Source organism: Podarcis gaigeae, assembly GCF_964106915.1.
Source record: "Podarcis gaigeae genome assembly, chromosome: 10".
NCBI classification, from domain to species: Eukaryota; Metazoa; Chordata; class Lepidosauria; order Squamata; family Lacertidae; genus Podarcis; species Podarcis gaigeae.
Window position 1 is genome coordinate 46,786,993 of NC_139686.1, and position 20,048 is coordinate 46,807,040.

Genomic DNA, 20,048 nt, shown 5'->3' on the forward strand with positions numbered 1-20,048 from the left:
AAGAAAAATATGAACACATAACACAGTTGAAGACTCCTATTTGGGTCTTCTGCTCTATGTTGTTACTGTGACGGTCGTTAAGAACCTAAGAAGAGTTCTGCTGGGTCAAACCAAGGCCTATCTAGCGCAAACTTCTTTTCTCACCTGTCGTGAGATTCCTTTGTAAAAATAATAATAATGATTCTGTAAAGTAATCCTGGGCATGCTTTTTTGGCCTCAACTTGGCAGGTGAGATTGTGGTCACTGAACCTGTAATTCACATCTGGGTGTTTTGACAGCTGCGTAGATCTGCATCACTTTAATATTTGGGAATTTTTATATGTTAGCCATGTTCCGCCTCCAAGAGTGGCTATATGAGTATAGCCACAAACTTGCATTAATCAGCACCTTTGACAGGCTTCAGCGTAGTGATTTACATTTGCCTGAGTGTATGCATCCTGAAAAATTAATTGGTTGCATGGATGTTGCAGTATGTCTTGAGCATATTTTTTTTAGGCACGCAGCTGTCTCTTTGATAGCATCTTGGTACTGTAAGTGCTAGTAAAAGTAACGGGTAATAACTGATGCCATTACCAGGCAGTTAATTTGTAAAAGGCTGTGAATTAACAGTTTTTGCTATTTATGTGGCACACTAATTTTTTTTCCCTGCGAAAGAAAATCTGCACTGATGAATAATTTAAATCCCAGTTTCTCTGCAAGTCTATAATCACGAGCCCTACGGAGGCTAGAGTACATTCTGCTGTGAGTATTGTGCAAAAGATTAGTAGTTCCTTGGTGGCACGGCTGCAGTAGCAATGTGAATTGCACTTTTAATTTGTCTTCCCATCTGACAGGGCATCTAATTATACTTTCTAAAATCTGTTCTAAATTATACTTTTTAAGTCCTTAGTTGAAGGATATTTACATAAAAAAGGTAAAGATTAAATAAATTGTTTTAAGTCATATCAGCAAATCATTTAAATGAGATTGCCTTTTCTTCTGTGTTTGTAGCTGAACGCTTATTCTATTTCCAGCATGTTCAGTTCCAGTCAGTCAAACCCCACAGCTAAAACACATTCAGGCTCCTTTTTTTGTTTTTGTTTTTGTTTTAACAGTGCACTTAGATAGGCTTTACGTTGTACAAGAGAGATATGCAAACTCTCTTACTTGTTGGTTATATCAGGGCTGAAAGGTATTTTATCCAGACAATCTCCTGCAAAATCCAGAATAGCATAAATTGATTTTTAATTAATAAAATTTATGTTATAAAAAAGAGCAAAACACACATTTTGAGGGAAATAGTAGTATTAGTAATAATAATAATAATAATAATAATAATAATAATAATAATAATAATAATAATATTTGCTTTCTCTTCCTCTGGAAGTGTGTCTTCCCTGCTACATTTTGGTAAAGTATTATAGAATGTAATAGCGTTAATAGTGCATCATTACCATTCCACAAAATAATGCACAGTACTCAATTTTTCCCCTCTCTATTATTGTGTATGTGGCTCGGAAAGAATTCATAAAATTTATTACAGAAAAGCAGATTGAGTCTTGGGGACAGGGTGATCTTGCTGAATAATACTGCACTGCCAAAAAATGACAGAAGCAAGTATCTGCCTTCCTTGTTGTTGAGAAAATGAAATTGTGTTGTTGTAGTAGCACAAACAGGGACTACTGCCTTAGGATGCATTTGTGATTCGAAAGATTTTTTTGCCTAATTAAAGGCAAGATAGAGATAATTGCCAGCAGGCTGCTATGTAGTGTTGATTAGTATCCTGTGAACTGTGGCTTGTGGAGGGCATTAGGGGTTATTGGTTGGCCTCTGCTGCCCTCACAGGGAGAGCTATACTTCTCAGAGTTCCCTAGGAAGAGGAAGGAACTGTAAACCCACTTTGAGGGGTACAGCTCGGGGGGTGGGTGGGATGGGGGTGTCGTTGCAATTCCCGGCACCTTGGTGGACTGCATTGCCCAGGATTCGGTGTCTGTGTGTGTGTGTGGAACCATGAATGTTTGAAATGGTACAATATTGTGAGTCAGGTGTGCATCTCTGAGGTGTGTATCTAGACCCTCCAAGTATCTCTTATTTTCCAGGGACAGTCCCAGATTTACAGAAGCCATCCCAGTTCCGGATCTGATCCTGCAATGTCCCGCTTTTCCTTAGGAGGTCCCTATTTTCATCAGAGAAATGCTGGAGGGTGTGGAGCTAATGCAACCACCAGGCAAGAAGATAAGTAACTATACAACCTTTAGAAGACATCTGAAGGCAGCCCTGTATAGGGAAGTTTTTTTAAAAAAAATATATGTTTTTTATATATTGTGGAAGCAGCCCAGAATGACTGGGGCAACCCAGTAAGATGGGTGGGGTACAAATAATAAAATTATTATTACTATTATTATTATTATTATTACTATTATTATTTTTATTATTCTCCTGCCAACCTGGCAGTTCGAAAGCACGCCAGAAAGTGCAAGTAGATAAATAGGTACCACTCCAGCGGGAAGGTAAACGGTGTTTCCGTGCACTGCTCTGGTTTTGGTGTTCTGTTGCGCCTGAAGCGGCTTAGTCATGCTGGCTACATGACCCAGAAAAACTGTCTGTGGACAAACGCCAGCTCTCTTGGTCTGTAAAGCGAGATGCGCGCCGCAACCCCAGAGTCGTCTGCAACTAGACTTAACTGTCAGGGGTCCTTTACCTTATTAGTATTAGTATTGTGTTGAAGTAGAACTGTCCCTCATATAAATATGCAATACTCCCCCACCCTGCCTGTGCTGGCTCCAAAATCCTGAGGGGGGGGGGTGGCGGCAGTGGTGACTTAGGCAGAGCACCTTTGTGGGTCTGAGACCCACAGAGATGAGAGATGCAAACTGAAAATTATTGTGCCTGATCTAATCAAAGTGGAAATGCTAGCACTTTTAGGGGAGTGGGCCCTCTGCTCATCTTGGGTCTGTAGCAAATGGTCAACCTTGCTACCCTCTGGCACTATATCCCTGCATTCTTTGTGTCATCCAGGGACAAAATGGTCCATAGCACTTGTAAAGCTTAGCTACTTAGTTTGGACTGAAGTTTTATGTGTGCGTGTCTCACCCACCACCACCATGTGCATTGACTGGCAAAGTGTTTTGCATTGGGAATCAAGTGAAACTCTACAACTGTTGCACTGAAGTTTTTTTAAATAATAATAATAAGCAGCTTGATGAACTGTTGATGCAGAGTGCATAATGCAGAAGACGCATCTGATTAGTTTCAGATGAATGCATGATCACTGTCATATTGGAAAAAACTGTTCATCTGCGTTGACTCCTCACATGCACTCACATCCATGGGCATGGCTCTTAGGCCTTGAGAATCGCTTCTGACACGCAGGGCGGGTAGTAAAATGCTCAGTGCTAGGAATGGAGGAGTAATCTGGGGAGTTGGAATTCCAAAGTGGACTCACCTGTTCCTCACCTCCCTGTGTGGATGGATTAGATCAGGGGTCGGCAAGGTTTACCTCGCCTGGGCCGGTTCACTGCAGCGGAGATCCCTCTGTGGGCCGGCGCGCGCGCGCACATGAGTGCGTGCAGCCGTGATTTCCAGTGTCTGTGTCTGCGCAGACACGATTTCCGGCATCTGAGCATGCACAGACACCATTTCCGGCACCGCGGAAGTGAGTCCCCATGCCGTGCTGCGCTAAGTGGGCGGCTCGGTTCGGGGGCAGCTCGTGGGTTGGTTAAACGACCCTTGTAGGCTGCTTGTGGCCCACAGGCCTTAGGTTGCTTACCCCTGGGTTAGATGTAGATGAGCTTTGAAATCTTCAATCGTGACAGATTCTGAGACGTTTCAAAGGCAGACTTCCTTTCTTTCCTAGATCACAGCCATTCCATGCCCCCCCCCCCGAAAAAAAGCATGCAAGGTGTAAAAGAGGATGAACTCACAGGACTTGAAGCCACATCGCAAACAGTTCCTTACCCACTCAGACACAAAACCAGGTAGGAAACAGTGACCAGCCCCTAGCCCTCACACCCAATCATATATGCCAGAATCACAGGGGCTGCAGTAGAATCCTAACCCCGTGCAGCATCTCGGTTATTCATTCAGCTTATATCCAGCCCTTCTTCTCAAAGAAGCCCAGGACATTCTATCATAAATGCAGGAGGTTACAGATTCATAACAGCACACTATAAAAGATCAGAAGGGGCTCCTACAAACAGGCTTCTGTATGGGTCAATTAGCCCTTTAGGTCCATGCTTCCCTCTCTATATTGCTGTCTCCATCCTCTCTCCCAAATGCTGGATACACAGTAATTGCTTGTGTGAGAGAAGAGTGACTGATGCTAGCCTTCCAGGTGCGCCAACAGTCTTCCCCTGGCATAACTGGAGAGTTGTGCTGGGGCGTTGTGCATATCTAGCATGGAAGTGTTGTATTGTGCGTTGTGCCAATGTAGCGGAGTTTCATATCCTATGACTTCTCAACTAGCATAGATTTCTAACATTATAACAGGCAGGTGACTAAGTTTCTTAGTTCTTAGATAATATTGATATTTTGAATTATTACTATTATTTAATTGAACTTCCTGTTTGTGGTTATATCAGATAAACATGCAGTTGTTTTGAACACTAAGAACATTTATAGGGATGGCATATTGGAAGTACTGCTTAAAAAAACCCCCAAAACAACAAAAACCCCTATACTTGGATTTTCCTGGCACACTTTCTTGAGCTACTATTTGTGGGTGATAGCTTTCAAACTGTGCCTCCCCACCCCTGCAATGGTATTAAAAATTAAACACAACTCTCTTGGTGTATAAAATTTTGCTCAGCCTTGATTGATCTCTTAAATCTGCATGCTTGCTTTGAGCATTGCTGGTCCATTTTTTATTCATCAAAGTGTAACACAATTTGTAAAAATAGGAGAAATTTCCATACAATTTAGCAGGCGTCCTTTGAAAAGGAAATGGCTATAATTTTTGACAGTGGTTAGAGGTGATCTTTCACAGCTTAACATGCTTTGGATAAAAGAGACCTGTTACTCTAAGAACTATACAGCTATATAACCACTCTGAAACGTTTCACACGGAAGCAAACCTTGGTTTGTCTCTCACTCAGTGTATATTTAACAAGGAGCCTCAGTCAATCCTCTCTCTGCTGCCCTGACCACATAATGTGCAGCGTAGAAACTTGCATTGATAAGGAGACCTATGTAATATATGTGTTAGCAACAAATGTTCATAAATTTATAATTGAAAATTCGTATTTCAAAGTTCTTAAAGGGATGTATATATATAAAAAATAAAGGATGAAGTGGCTTTATGGAAGTTCCTTATGCATAAAGTATGTTGTCAGGGTTCAACTCTGCTCAGACCTTGAAGCGGAGGTCTCCTCAGATGAGGAGTAGGAGAAGCAGGACTCTCTAGCAAATGTCCAAACTGTCAAGAAGTCCGAGAAAACATCAGATCTGGACATCCATGCCCCAGAACTGGAAGGCCCCTTGCCAGCAGCCTGGGTTCCATTATATTCCCATTGGACCACAGGAACAGAGGAGCTGGCAAATAAGGAAGACACTTAAGAGCTGCCCCCGAAGTGCCTGGCTAGCTGCGTTTGAGATACTCCCAAAGGGTGAGAAGTACATGGAAACCCATGCTTGAATCAGTGTCTGACCTGGGGGAAATGGACAGATGCAATTAAACAAAAAACAAACAAACAAACAAACAAACAAAAACTTTTCACATCTTGAAGGTCCCAGGCCACAGAGAGGTTAGGCTGGCCTCAACTAGAGCCAGGGCCTTCTCGGCTGCGGCTCCAACCTGGTGGAATGCTCTGTCACAAGAGATAAGGGCCCTGCGGGACTTGACATCTTTCCGTAGGGTCTGCAAGACAGAGCTTAGATCCGCCAGGCCTTTGGTCAGGGCGCAGCCTGACTCCCTCCTTTGGCAATCCTTACAAAACTTTATGGTTGCCATCAATTTTGATTTTAATTAATTTTTATAATGTTTTTATAATGTTGCACTACTTTGGTGTTGTTAGCCGCCCTGAGCCCGGCTTCGGCTGGGGAGGGCGGGATATAAATAAAATCTATTATTATTATTATTATTATTATTATTATTATTATTATTATTATCATTATTATCATTATTATCATTATTATCATCATCACAAAAGAACTACCATATTTTTTGCCCTATAGGACACACTTTTCCCCCTCCAAAAATGAAGGGGAAATGTGTGTGCGTCCTATGGGGTGAATGCAGGCTTTCGCTGAAGCCTGGAGAGGGAGAGGGGTCGGTGCGCACCGACCCCTCTCGCTCTTCAGGCTTCAGGAGAGCCCCACCGCCAGCCCTGCAAGCTTGGGGGACAGCGGGGAGGCGCAGCACGCCATCCCGCTGTCTCCCGACATGGTTTGGAGGCTGGCGGCGAAGAGAAGCGTGCTTCTCCCCGCCTCCAGCCCCGCAAGCTCGGGGGACGTGGTTTGGAGGTGCAGCGCGCCCAGGCTTAGCTTTGCGTAGCTCTCCGCAAGCCGTGGGAGCCCGGCGCTGGGCTCCCAGGGCTTGTGGAGAGCTGCATGTTCTGGGGGCTGGGGGGGAAATAATCCCCCCTTTATTTCCCCCCCAAAAAATTGGTGCATCCTATAGGGCGAAAAATACGGTACATCCTGCATTCAATTGCAAAAAATAAAGTTGGTTGTTGTTTTTTTGCAGCTTTACATGGGATGGAGTTCTTTGATAAACTCTTAAACTTCCAACCATATTAGCAGCAAGTGAATCGGAATCAATGCTTATTTCAGAAAGGTCTCCTTTCAATCTTGTTGCAAGGTGCAGCAGTGCCAGCTTTTGATCAATGTATTCCAGAGGTGTGAAAATGCTCTGGGAGATACCATGGTTGTGGCTTTTTAAAAACATCACAGTAGTTGGTTAAGCTCTCCACTATTACTGTTTCATTGCAAATAGACTTTAGCATTTCGTGGGGGGAGATAACATACCGCTAGTCACTTTGAATGGCAACTCAGCTTTTAATGGGTAAGAGAAGGTATTAAATCCTTTTCTCATATTCTGTAATTGCTACCTTTGTATAAGAATTCTCAGGTGCAAAGTACTGTGGAGGTTGAGGTAATGACTTGTGCTACCAATGTATTGGCTGTTCAGAACAAAGTTTGATAATTCAAATAAGAAACTGTATAAAATCTTCTTGACTACCATTATTTCAATTCTTCCTACGTCTGGTTCAGCTTTTGTTTATTAATATAGCAATCAATATTTTAGCCCATGGCAAGCATTAATATAGTTGCATGAAAAGCTGGCATATATTAGAATTTGCTAGGCTCCAGGATCAATAGAATACAAAGTTTTACACCACATACAATACCAGTACTAGCAACTCATGAAACTGTAGCTTTTTTTTTGAGCAATTGCTTCATTAAAAATCACATTTATTTTTTACTGTACCATCTGTTAATGTAGCATTGGGCGTAAAATAGCACATATTACCCGAAACAATATAGTTTTTTAATCATTCGTAGTATAGTTACAATGGACCCTAGAGTTGGCACTGAACTCTGGAATTACCTAGTCCAACCACTGGATTTAAGAGTGTGGATCATTCCCCCCCACAAGACCTATTTCAAAATCAATATGAAATGCCCGACCTATGTGATGGCCCACAAGAGAGACCTGACTTCCCTTTACATACACAGGCATGCTTCACGTGACACAGTAAATTGAATTATGGATTACTGGGAATGTGCTGGCTCCCATGGCCGAGAACAAACCTTGGCTAAGCTCTTTTACAAAGAAGAGTGAGAATAACCATGATACCCAATTAAGTCATGCGCAGGGTATCCCAATTTAAATTAATTGATATAAATCAATTGATTTCTGTGGGTCTACTCCTGAGTATGATTTAATTGGCTATCACTTTCATGCAGGTTACTAATCTAATCTAGGGTTTTTTTTTCAGACTGATTGCAAAAAAGTTGAATCTGTGACAAAATGTTTGTACATGAAGTGTTTCTGTTCAGGGTTCCAGTGATCCAGACAACCATGTCGTTTTCCAGGATATTCCATTTCCTGCAATTTTCTGTTTTGCCCCCATCAGGCAGTTAGCATTTTGTGGCCACTGAGCATGTCCATTTGTTAAAGAAATGTATAGTTCCACAATCCTTTGGTTTTCTAAATAACACCTTTCCTTACAAACAAAAAACTCCAAGACAATACTATATCAATTGCAAAAGCAGGATGCCCTTCCAGTGCAGTCATATCAAACATTACTGTAAGTCGAAAAATGGAATTGCCATTGAAACCGAGACTGCGATAAGTGAAAATATTAGTGGCGTGTCTACACAAATAGTAATCCAAGAACTAGTATTCTTTCCCCTTTTTAAAAATATATAAATTTTATTAAATTTTCTATTTTACAATTTAGAATACTCATTTGAACACCCTTAGAATATCAATGCCTTCCTTTCTTTCCTTTCCATGGTTCATTTTGCATATCACAAATCCCTGCATATTTTACAAAAACTAAACCATTCAGTACAGTAGTACTTCTAGTTGCGGACATGATCCGTTCCGGGTTGCTGTTCGCACCCCAAAAAGTCTGCAACTAGAGCGGCGCTTCTGCACAAGCACAGAGCACAATAGAGCGCTTCTCTGCATGTGCGAAGCGCGCAGAATGCTTATGCGCATGTGCGAAGCACACAGAACACTTCTGTGCACTCCCGTGTGGCGAAACCCAGATGTATACACTTCCAGGTTTGATGTGTTCACAAGTCGAAAAGATGCAACATGAACCTAACGCAGCATGAGGTATGACTGTATTCCATTATTACATCCATCAAAACTTATTTACACTGTTGAATTTATCTTAATGCTGCCAACGTTTCAAGTATATACAATTTCTCCCCATATATTCAATAAACGTTTTCCATTCTTCTCTAAACATGTGTTCTTCTTGTTCTCTTATTCTATATGTTAAGTCTGCAAGCTGCACATATTCTGTCAGTTTAAGTTGCCATTCTTCTTTAGTTGGGACGAGCGAGGTCCCAACTAAAGTAGTATTCTTTTCCTCTCAGTGTGATTACTTACCCATATATCTCTGAAGAAAGGTGCATGGAATTACATGTCTGAAGCTTATACTTCCTAAAATTGGAAAGAAAATAATGTTGATGAAACAGGTCCAGTACAGTGAAATGGGAGAAATGTTTGCACTAATGTAGCTGAGGTTTTTTGGGTGGCCCACTGATTTATTTATTACTGCTTCCATGTGATTTTTACAACTAGCTTGACATGAAAATGGACCACTTTTAAAAGTATTATATCTATTCTATGCAATCATCTGGCCAACAGAACATCATTTTTTCCCGCTTGGCAACCAATATTGCATGATTTTGACAAATTATTTCAGCTATACTATCTTGTTCTCCAACACATCCTGCAATGGGATATATGCCATCACATTCTACAGTGGCGTCCTGTGTTCACACAAGACAGGGACAAAGTCTCCTGTGTTTATGCAAGAGAATGAACAGAACAAACCTGACCTAAGAATGGCAGCATTCAGAAGCAGTGGGAGAACATTTCAGTCTCCCAGGATGCTACTGCCTACAAAGTTGTTACACTTCAATAAAAAGACATTATAGGGAGACTTCAGTGTGAAGCTGCAATTCACAATTCATTAGCGAATTCTTTTGAATACAGACTCAGTGGGTGCATGGTTCCTACTAGCGAGAATAGTTGTCCCTTTTTACGTGATAAATCAGCATAGCAAGAAAGGTGGGAGTAAGAAAAATAAGAGAGAGATTCAGTGGCAATGGAAGAAAATAATACGGATAAGCAAGCAAACAGATCTGAATGTATGATTCCAGTTAATTCACTTGAGGACATATTCACAGGACATACTGACTTCCTCAGTGAGTTGCAGATAAAAACTGAACGGTTCAACACAAAGTTGGAAGTGTTCTGTGTTCAATTCTCATTTTCTACACATTCTGTGATCCTGTGAAAGTGTTTCGAGAAGAGCTCATGAATACACACTGTACTGTTAATTTGATTGGGCTCTAGCCTACAAATGTTTATGCCACAAGTCTCCTGAGTCTCTGATATGGCTGCCTCTCTGGAGTTAATAATATTATGTTTTTCCTTCTTCCCCCATTACATTAACATTCTGCTTGGTAAATTGAAATCTTAGTATTGCCTTTTGGAAACCATGTGTTTCATTCTCGTCTATTGCTTATCTGCATAAATATCTTGGCAATTATAACTTTAAGGTTCTTTGTTGTAAAGCATATTAACTAATTAGAATTCTCATTGAAATGCGCTATGATGCCTTGTATATATGTAAAATGGATATTGCTCTGTATTTTTAAGACAGCTGTAAAGCATTCAGTTCAGCTCACACGCTGCCAAATTACAATTCTTAAAGAAAATAAAATAGTTGGCTTAGAGCCCAGACTTTGCCAATTAATTGTATTAAATGAAAAACTGAAAAATAATTCTTCCTAATCCTCATACATCAGGTACTTGACACAGTCCACATTGTTTGAAACAAAGCAGTACAGAGTCTCCAGTAGCCTTGTGCCTAGTGTCAGAAATCTTAAATTATACGAAACTCACACAATTCAGTTAAAGTAACTTGCAAATTATATTTTTGTTGCACAGAGCATGAGTGTAAAGAGAAACACAACACTTATTTCAAATGGTTGCTCTTTCATAACCTCTTCAAACATTAGACTGTAAAGACTGGGGAACTCTCCAGAAAAAACACACATTCTGATGTCTTAAAGAAGCACAACTTATTAATTTACAGTGTATCCAAGAAGCACCAAGACAATGTAATTCGGGCAATATGTTTGCCCTAGGGTTCCCGAACCATATGCCAATTATCCTGTTTTTACTCTATTCCTATAATTGTGCAGTTTTGTTATAGCAGTTTACGTTTCTTTTGTATGGTTGTTGAAGTGTTTTCAAGCGCCCTGAATTTTCAATTATAATTATGGTTTTATATGTAGGGGGAAGGATAGATGTACAGTCGTACCTTGGCTCCCGGATGCCTTGAGAGTCAAATGTTTTTCGATTCCCGAACGATCGAAAACCGGAAGTGAGTGTTCCGGTTTTCAAAACGTTCTTTTGGAAGCTGAGCATCCAATATGACTTCCACGGCTTCCTGCAGCCAATCAGAAGCCGGGTTTTAGAAGTCGAATGTTTCGGAAGTCGAACGGACTTCCGGAATGGATTCTGTTTGACTTCCAAGGTACGACTGTACTGTAATGTCTGTGGCAGATGCATCCCATGATCCAGGCCAGGGTTCCAGAATGCCCTTGCCTAGGCCTAGATTTTTCTACCCCAGGACTTGCAGAGAACACCGGGGTGTATATAACTGAGCAAGGAGAGTACAATAAAATTAATATCTCCATTTAAATGGCATAACCTCAGACCTCAGGTTCTTATTTTGCAGAGTCCCAGGCCTCTAAAACCAACAGCCAGATTGCCAGATGCAGACACAAGTGGGGCAGGGGACTCCTGAACCTTTCAGATTTGGAGGGGGGAAATTCCACCAGATAAGGTTTCTCCACTGTTGTAGAAAATTGCTTCTGGTATGCTTCAGTTTATCTGGAATGTATGCTATAGGCCATAACTAGTTAAAAAGAACTGTGTTGGATAAGGCATGTGTGGGGCTCCAGATGTTGGTGAACTACAGCTTGCATTAGCCTCAGCAAGCATGGTCAATGACCAGGGATGATGGGAGTTGCAATTCAGTAACATCTGGATGACCATTTGTTCCCCACACCTGGGATAGAGTAAAGAGAGTGTTACAAAATTGTACTTCAGTTATTTCTCAAGTCGATTTGCACATCCACAGAACACAATCTCATTTGTCCAGGCACTGATCTGTCACCTAAGAATCATAGTAACCCGTCATCATCTTGTTATTGCTAGAAACAAAAGAAAACACTTTATAGGGCCAGCCCCTTGTTATCTATCTATTCTATATCTTCTGTGCCATATTGATGAAGCATTTATGATCAAGCGTGAGGGAAGCTCACACAAAGAGCTCATTACAGTCTTGAAGTAACCAGCACATGAACTGCTATGGCAAGGCTTTTCTGGTCCAGAAATGCCCATTGCTGTCGAAACAGGCACAATTGGTAAAAGGTTTTTCCCTAAAGGGGGAATGTAACCTCATCCAGGGTAGGCAACTGACCAGTTCCTCAGACCCAGGAGCTACTCATCCACAGGATTAAGTAGCACCAGGGATACCCCATAGCATAGCCACCAATGCTACTGTCTAGATTCGATCCTGAAAGTTGGATTGGAACCACTGTAATACAGTGACACCCCCAATTCCCATATCCTGGAGCCAGTCCAGGATGATACCATACTCAATGGTAGCAAATGCCGATGAGAGATCAGGAAGCAAGAACAAGCTTGAACAAATCCATCAGGGCTACTAAGGTGGACTCAGTTCTTTGGCCAGGCTTGAGCTAAATAATCTGTGTTCTCCAAGAATGCCTGCAGCTGCCGCATCATGTCAAATTAGTACTAGGGGATGATGACACTGATTGCTTCACACACCAGCCAGCCACCCTCCCCTTCCCCTTAAAGGTAAAGGGTAAAGGGACCCCTGACCATTAGGTCCAGTCCTGACCGACTCTGGGGTTGCGGTGCTCATCTCGCTTTATTGCCCAAGGGAGCCAGAGTACAGGTCATGTGGCCAGCATGACTAAGCCGCTTCTGGCGAACCAGAGCAGAGCACGGAAATGCTGTTTACCTTCCCCCTGGAGCGGTACCTATTTATCTACCTGCACTTTGACGTGCTTTCGAACTGCTAGGTTGGCAGGAGCAGGGACCGAGCAACGGGAGCTCACCCCATCGCGGGGATTTGAACCGCCAACCTTCTGATTGGCAAGCCCTAGGCTCTGTGGTTTAACCCACAGCGCCATCCGCGTCCCATCCCCTTCCCCTTAATCTTTGCCAAATGCCCCAACCTACTTACTTTTGGCTTACACTCCTCCTTCCCTAAGGCCCTTCCCTTGCTTTTCACAAAACCTCTGCAGCTCATCTGCACTACCTATGTCGCCCCTCTCACTCAACCTGCCTCACTGCCACAAGCTCAGCTCGCTCCCCTGCACTGCTTGCCACCCTGCCTTACTCTCACAACCCACCTACCACTGCCATCCCAACTCTCTCTCCTGCTTCATCCTGCTAGAAGCCCAGCTCACTCACCCGCTTTCCTCCTCCACAACACCTCTTGCTTGCTTGCTTGCCTGCCAGTTTCAGATATTTATAGCAGTAGTAGTAGCAGAAGTACTCTGTTAGTAGCTACTCTCTGGGTGGCTTCCTTAACCCTGGAGCATGTGCACTCCGTTACATGTGGACTAGGATGACAGAGTAGTACGAATAGAGTATAGAGAGGGAAAGGATTTTGCATACAGAAGGTCCCAGCTTCGGTTCTCGGAATCTTACGAAAAAACGAGATGAATGAAGAAAATTTAATCAACCATTTGCGAAAGCTTTATGGAAGCAAATGCTATAGCAATGATGAATGAGTGGAAAGACAGAGACCTCTTCAACCTTCAACCTCTTCAGTACAGATATTGAGAGAGAATTTGAAGTGACAAAAGTACTGTACGAGATTGTACATGACTTGGAGTGTTAAGTTTTCAGATACTTAGCTATTATTATATACAAGGGGGGAAATCATTGATTGACTTGATTATTGAATTGTTGAAGGTTTTTAGTCTTTTGTAAAGCTATGTGCATACAGTGCTTTTCCCCTAGAAAAATAGGTGCTGGTACTCACCATGAAGTTGTTACAGTAAGTGCCACACTTTTTAACAACAACAAAAAGAGGTGCCGGTACTTCATACCCTTAATTAGCCCGGTGTGGGGTGGGGAAGCACTGAGTACATCTATTTGAAAAATTAAATGTTGAGTAAGTGGTCACGGGATTTAAATCCTCTAAACTGGATAGTATGTTCAGTAAAAGTAACTCAACAACAACAACAAAAGACCTCTCCACTTTTGTATATATATTTAGGCCTTTTTGCATCTAGAATGGATAAACATGAGTTTCCACAACCTGCTGAAATGATAACAGAAGAATAAATAAATGGATTGCAAACTGTTGATCTGTAGTCAGATATGGAAATGCAGCTTCATTTGAAGCTTTTAAAATAGAGCTTTCCCAACCTGTTTCCCTCCAGGTGTTTTGGACTCCAGGCTGTGTTGAACTGAAGAGCAAGGCACCTCTCCAACTGCAGGAGTGGATATGCCTCAAAACTCCGCAGTTACTTCTCAAAGCCCTACTACTTTCACTACACTAAACCATGGTTTGATGCTACTTGCATGAACAGGAAGGAGCCGCCATGGCCAGCATGAAGACATCTACAGAATTTAGTTCCTTTCCCTGCAAAACCTAGCTTGTCATTATATATGAATCAGAGATCTTGGTTTAAAACAAACACTGCTTATTTAAATTGTCTGCTTTATAACACATGGTTTTAGTAGGCTTGTTTAGAAATCGACCAGAGTTTGTTTTAAATGAGGATAGCATTAAACTAAACTCTGTACAAAAGTTCTCATGGTTGTACAGAAACAGAGGGGAGAGAAGAGTGTAGCAGCTCATGCACGTAGCTCTAAAGGATGGTTTGGTGTGTGAAAACCAGGCAACTATATCCGCAGTTAAATGCGACTAATTCATTGAGTTAGTTCGTGTTGCAGTTTTTTATGGGGAACAAGATATCTCTTGGTTTTTTTTTCTTACTTTGTTTTCTCCATTGCTTTTGTTAGTAGCTTGTCTGAAAATTAACGAAGGTGAAAATTGCAATCAATTGTGTTGCAAAGGAGCTGATGTTAATCTGGGAGCATTGTTGATGAATAATGGCACTGCTTTAGAAAGGACACTATTCATTAGAACCACAGTATTTCTAAAAGGTGTTTCAAGAAAACTTATTTTGTCAGAAAAGAAAGAAATATTTTCCAAGGCATTTAGTTTTAAACATATTAACATTAATTGTACAAAAATACAGTTTAATAAATCCAAGCCCTTATACATAATAGTATGTGCATACTATTTTACTTGAGTACATATTGTGGAATAATTAAAGTGTTCTGACATGGAGAATATTTCCCCAAGTTATGCAGATTTTGCTTATATACAGGTGATATGCATACTTTAATCTTACATGTCTTTTTTGTGTTGTTACGTATGCCTGTTTCAGTAAAGACCGCCCTTTCACAGCCGTGATGAGTTTACCCAGTTAGAATGCATTTATACAATAAGCGGTGCTTCTCTGTTGTTCTTCCGTGGTTGAGCTTTCCCACAAAGGTCTCACTGTGCAGTTCGATTATCCATTTAAATATGTTCAGCTTATGCCCAAGAACCAGGGGCATTTTACACAATATTTTAAAAGCCCTTCTTTGAGTATCTTCTGTGGGTACAATTGTGTTGTGTGTGTGAAATCAAAATCGAAAGCGTAAACATGCCAGTTTAGCATTTTAAATTTGAGTTCAGGCTAAAAGTGATTTTGCACTGCAAACGGTTTGGTTTAAGACCTATTGCTGCTCACCTGTGGGATATAATTCTGAAAAAGAAGCAAAGTGAAGCCTACTCTTCATCTCTTCCACCATTTTTCAGCTATACCTTTCCAAAGACAGTGTAGTGGGAGACAAAATAAAGTTGGATGTGCCCCACTGCTGCACGCCATGAGATTTCCTGAGCAGCCTACTAGAGCAACCCATTCTCTGTAGAGACTGGATAGTTTAAACCAGTTTGTTTAAATTCTGGTTTCTGGGGTGCCTCCTGTACTCACCAAGTCCTTATGATTTCTAGATTTAGACCACAAATGGAGAACTTGCAGCCTTATGTGATATATAGGTTAACTCTAGGATATTGTAGAGTCAGAAAATATTCAGAAAAGGGCAAAATGATCAAGGGGATGCAGCAATGAGTAAAGGCTGCAGATTTGGAGACTTTTTAGTTTTCAGGAAAGGTGAACAAAAGGTGAACGTTATGGAAGTTTATAAAGGGCTCATCCACATTTACCTTTTGCCCTGCACTTTCTAGGCACAGCCCTGTGCTTTAAAGCACCGTGTCCAAGCATTTTATTTTTATTTTATAGCTCTGGTGCTTCCTTTGTGAAAACCTGCTCTTTAACGATGAATTGGAACAAATGGCAATTTGGGTTTTCAGCAGATTGCCAATTTGGCCGTAAAGAGCAGTGATTTTGCGGGAAATGTGCTGCCCCCCCCCCCAAAAAAGGAGCACTTGGACACAGCGCTCCCTTTAAAGTATGTAGAAACACAGCACAAAAGGAAGTCTGGGTGAGCCAAAAATTATACATGGCATGAATAAAGTAGATAAAGACCATTTTCATCTCCCCCCCCCCTCATAAGTCTGGAACTTGCAGATATTCAGTGAACCTGAATGCTGGAGGAATCAGGACAGATAAAAGGAAGTACTTCTTCACACAGTGGATAGTGAAACTATGGAACTCACTGCCACAGGAAGCAGTGATGGCCACCAACTTGGATGGCTTAAAAAGAAGATTGGACAATTTGATGGAGGAGAGGGCTCTCATTAGCTGCTAGCCATGATGGCCATGCTCTGCCTCAAATGCTTCTGAACACCAGTTGCTGCAAACTGCAGGAAGGACACTACTGTTGTGCTCAGTTCCTGTGCTTCTCATAAGGGGCATCTGGTTGGCCACTGTGAGAACAGGACTAGGTGGGGCACTGGATTGCATTATGTTCTTATGTTCTCCATAAAAACATCATCTTCTTGGTGGACATTGAGAAATGGCTGATGTTGTGCCTTGTCTTCAGTTTTGCAGCAAAAATATGTGACCTGCTGGGATTTTGTTTCCTGTATGAGTCTATTGCCTTTGCTGCTATTTTGAGATGACGTTATAGCTCTGATTCAGTAGCATATTATCACCGCTGTTTAGTGGCAGAAAGCTTTCTGTCTTTGCACCTATAATTTAACATTCCCTAGATTTGTCAGCCTATAATACAGCAGAGTAAGATTTTGATAGCAGTCAGACTTTCAACTGATACTTTCAAGCATTTTTGCTATGGATGTTGTTCGCAACTCATGTGAAAGACTGGTTGTGTATAAGGGAAACTTAGACGAGGGAGGAATCAAAGTTCATCAGGTACAACAGACAAAGTCCCTTCGTTGCGTATACTGTATTTACGCGAATCTAATGCATCATTGAATCTAATGTGCCCCTCAGTTTTCAAAACCTTGAAAGCGATAAAGTATTTGCTGGTGCATGTAAATGCCCCATCGTATCTAATGCACACCCTAATTTGGCAAAAAAGAGTGTGCATTACATTCAAGTAAATACAGTACTCAGGTGAAACTATCAAGTGGTAAACTTTGCTGCCTGAAGACAGCACTCTCAGTTGACTGCTTGACTTGATTCCATAGGCACGCTTAGGCTTCGCTATGGCTAGCCGTGAGAGGAGTGCTACTCTGATCGGTTGAGTGGATCTCATGGGTCTCTCTCAAAGAGATTGCCACTCAACTGATCATTGCAGCTTCTCCCCTCGCCCCCACCCTCTCAGCTGTTAGTTTCCATTGCGCAACGCAAGTGAGGAAAGGACACCGTGATTCATTTTTACACCTTCGTTGCTTTTCTGTAACATTTGTACCAGCCCTCATGTTAACGCTTGTTAGAAATAATACTATTAATAATTAGGCGGTTCTTGGAAAAGTCATCAGGTCGACATGGTAAGAACATTTTCTCAATTTGCAGCCCTCCCCCTCTGCATGTCTATTCAGAATCCAGAGCCACTGCTTATTAAGTAGCATGTGTATTTAGGATTACAGAATAGACTAAAAGTAGGATGGTAGCGTTTGGGTTTTTCTGCTTATTGCTGTAGCACACAACTATGGATTTTGGGAAGGATCCTGGGATGTTTGCATAATTAATACAGGAAGCCATCCATGTGGCTCAAAGCCCATCATGCTGCTTCTTTGAGAGGCGGGGGTCATGTGGACTGGCAGGGGCAGACATTCCCTGCCTGTTTCTCTGTGCTCTGTTTCTGTGCTCTATAGCCACGGAATCAACCCTGTGTAACTTGCTATCTAGATGTGCTGTTTCAAGTAGTGTGAGGGGTTCTCGCAAAGTACGGTATATCACGGACGGTATCATTGATGGTCTGTGATACACTTTGTGGGCATCTTTTGTGTCAACTTCTAAATGCCTGCTGGAAACTTTTCTTTTCTGCCAGTCCTATGCCAGTCCTTCCACAATGGTTTAATGATATTTGTTTTTAACTTGTTTTTAGAGTTTTATGCTTTGCTTGCATGTTTTCTTTAACGTTTTTATTGCTGTAAACGGGTTTGAAATATTTTTACGCTGTAGCAGTATATAAACACTTCTTTTTGTAAATTAATAAATAGGATACATTTTAGGTAATATTATATATATAAAGTTGTGTGGGGTTTTTTTTTAAGGTGGTACCATAGGATTCTCGTTGCCTATGATTCATATGTTTTCTTTCTTCACTTCTTCGCCTTCTTTGGTTGTAGGAGAAGAGGCTGTGATAAGGTATTAAGAGGCAGTGATAAGCTTTCCCTTAGGAAGGCTTTCCATTGATATTGTGTTGGCATAGTTGTGAAGCTCTCAATGCCTTATTTGAGCTGTACCTTGATTAGCATCAAGGTGAAAGTCGCTCCCCTTGCTCTTTAGAAATTATTGCTACTATGCAGCCTAACACAAGCAGAGCCATTATTGTGGTATTTACCTAGTGGGCTAAAAGACTAGCTTAAGCAAATGACATGTATTTGATCTGACTAACTTCCTGCCTTCCATGCTGGGTGATTGATATAGAAATGCCTGCCAGGTGTCTTAAGCTGAAATCTTAGGCATATTTAACTGGGATGAAGTCCGACTGAATTTCAATGGTGTTTATTTCTCAGTAGACGCAAATGGGACTACGCTGTACAAAATGTATTTAACTACTTCTATAAAATTGGGGGAAACATGAATTATACTTACTGAACATTTTTCATTTTGTGTATTTTATTTTTTCCCTCCTAGGATGAATAAAAGATACTTACAGAAAGCCACAAAAGGAAAACTGCTAATAATAATATTTGTTGTAACACTGTGGGGCAGAATAGCATCTGGGGCAAACCACCACAAAGGTAAGAAATTGCACTGAATGGTACTGATGTGGCACCTATCTGCAAACTCCTTGCTTCAAGGTGATAACAGTTTAATGGTATTATTATTATTATTATTATTATTATTATTATTTAAATCATGTGATTTTTCTTTGTTCATTGGCTCCTGTGGGCTGTTGTTTTTTGTCAATGTGTTGACAAATCAGTGTTAAGTACTGTAATGTTTTCTTTAAGTAATGTTGCCTTCGTTTCCTACTGTTGTGTCCTGAAATAATTTTATGTTAATCCTTTTTAATAACTTAGTTTTTTTAATCACCATAATTTTGTTTTTCTTATCTGAAGATGGTAAAGTTGAAAAATTGAGCAAGCTTATAATAAAGCTGTTTCTCCCATAAAAAAAAAAGTTCATTAAAGAGTACATAGAAATATTGTAAATGAGTTCATGAAATGAGCCTCGTAAAAAACCATCTTGAGTAACACGTGGGCTGCTGTAGCAGTCCAATTATCCATGTCAATGAACTCTGAAGAGACATTGTGTGCGTGCTGAATAGTCGTGTCTCCATTCTCAATAAGACCTCAGAGTGTTCTTCTCTGGTGTCTACAGAAATAGGGCTTCTCCCTTATTGCAGTGTACTCTTTCACTTGTCACTATAGAATTATGCTTACAGTTCTGACAGCTTTTAGCAGCTTGAAAGTAATACCCTTTTTTATTTTTACTTTTATGACTAGGAACTCTTCTCCAGGGAACAATATCCGTTGATTTATGGATTAATAGGAAACAGCTCTCTTGTTATACCTAATCAAAAACACCTTGAGATGCTTGTAATAGTTTTTGCTCTACAATACAGTCCTAAAGTTTATTTCTCATTTTGAGGCACCTGTGTACATTCTCAGGATTCAAGCTTTGAAAATTTGGCTGTGGTTTAATTAAAGTTATGGAGAATGAAAGGGGAAGGG

The 20,048-nt window shown here is 41.0% G+C and overlaps 1 protein-coding gene across 4 annotated transcripts in view; it reads left to right on the forward strand.

The window, feature by feature from the left end:
• The window catches only part of TAFA2 (TAFA chemokine like family member 2), a 141,508-nt gene that overhangs the window by 70,431 nt on the left and 51,029 nt on the right, over positions 1–20,048 (forward strand). For all 4 annotated transcript variants that reach the window (XR_014555371.1, XR_014555372.1, XM_083699553.1 and 1 more), the window contains exon 2: positions 19,006–19,112. Coding sequence is in view for 2 of the 4 variants with exons in the window: in XM_083699552.1 (XP_083555678.1) it covers positions 19,006–19,112 (107 nt within the window). In the remaining 2 variants the exon portion in view is untranslated. The remainder of the gene's footprint in view (positions 1–19,005; positions 19,113–20,048) is intronic.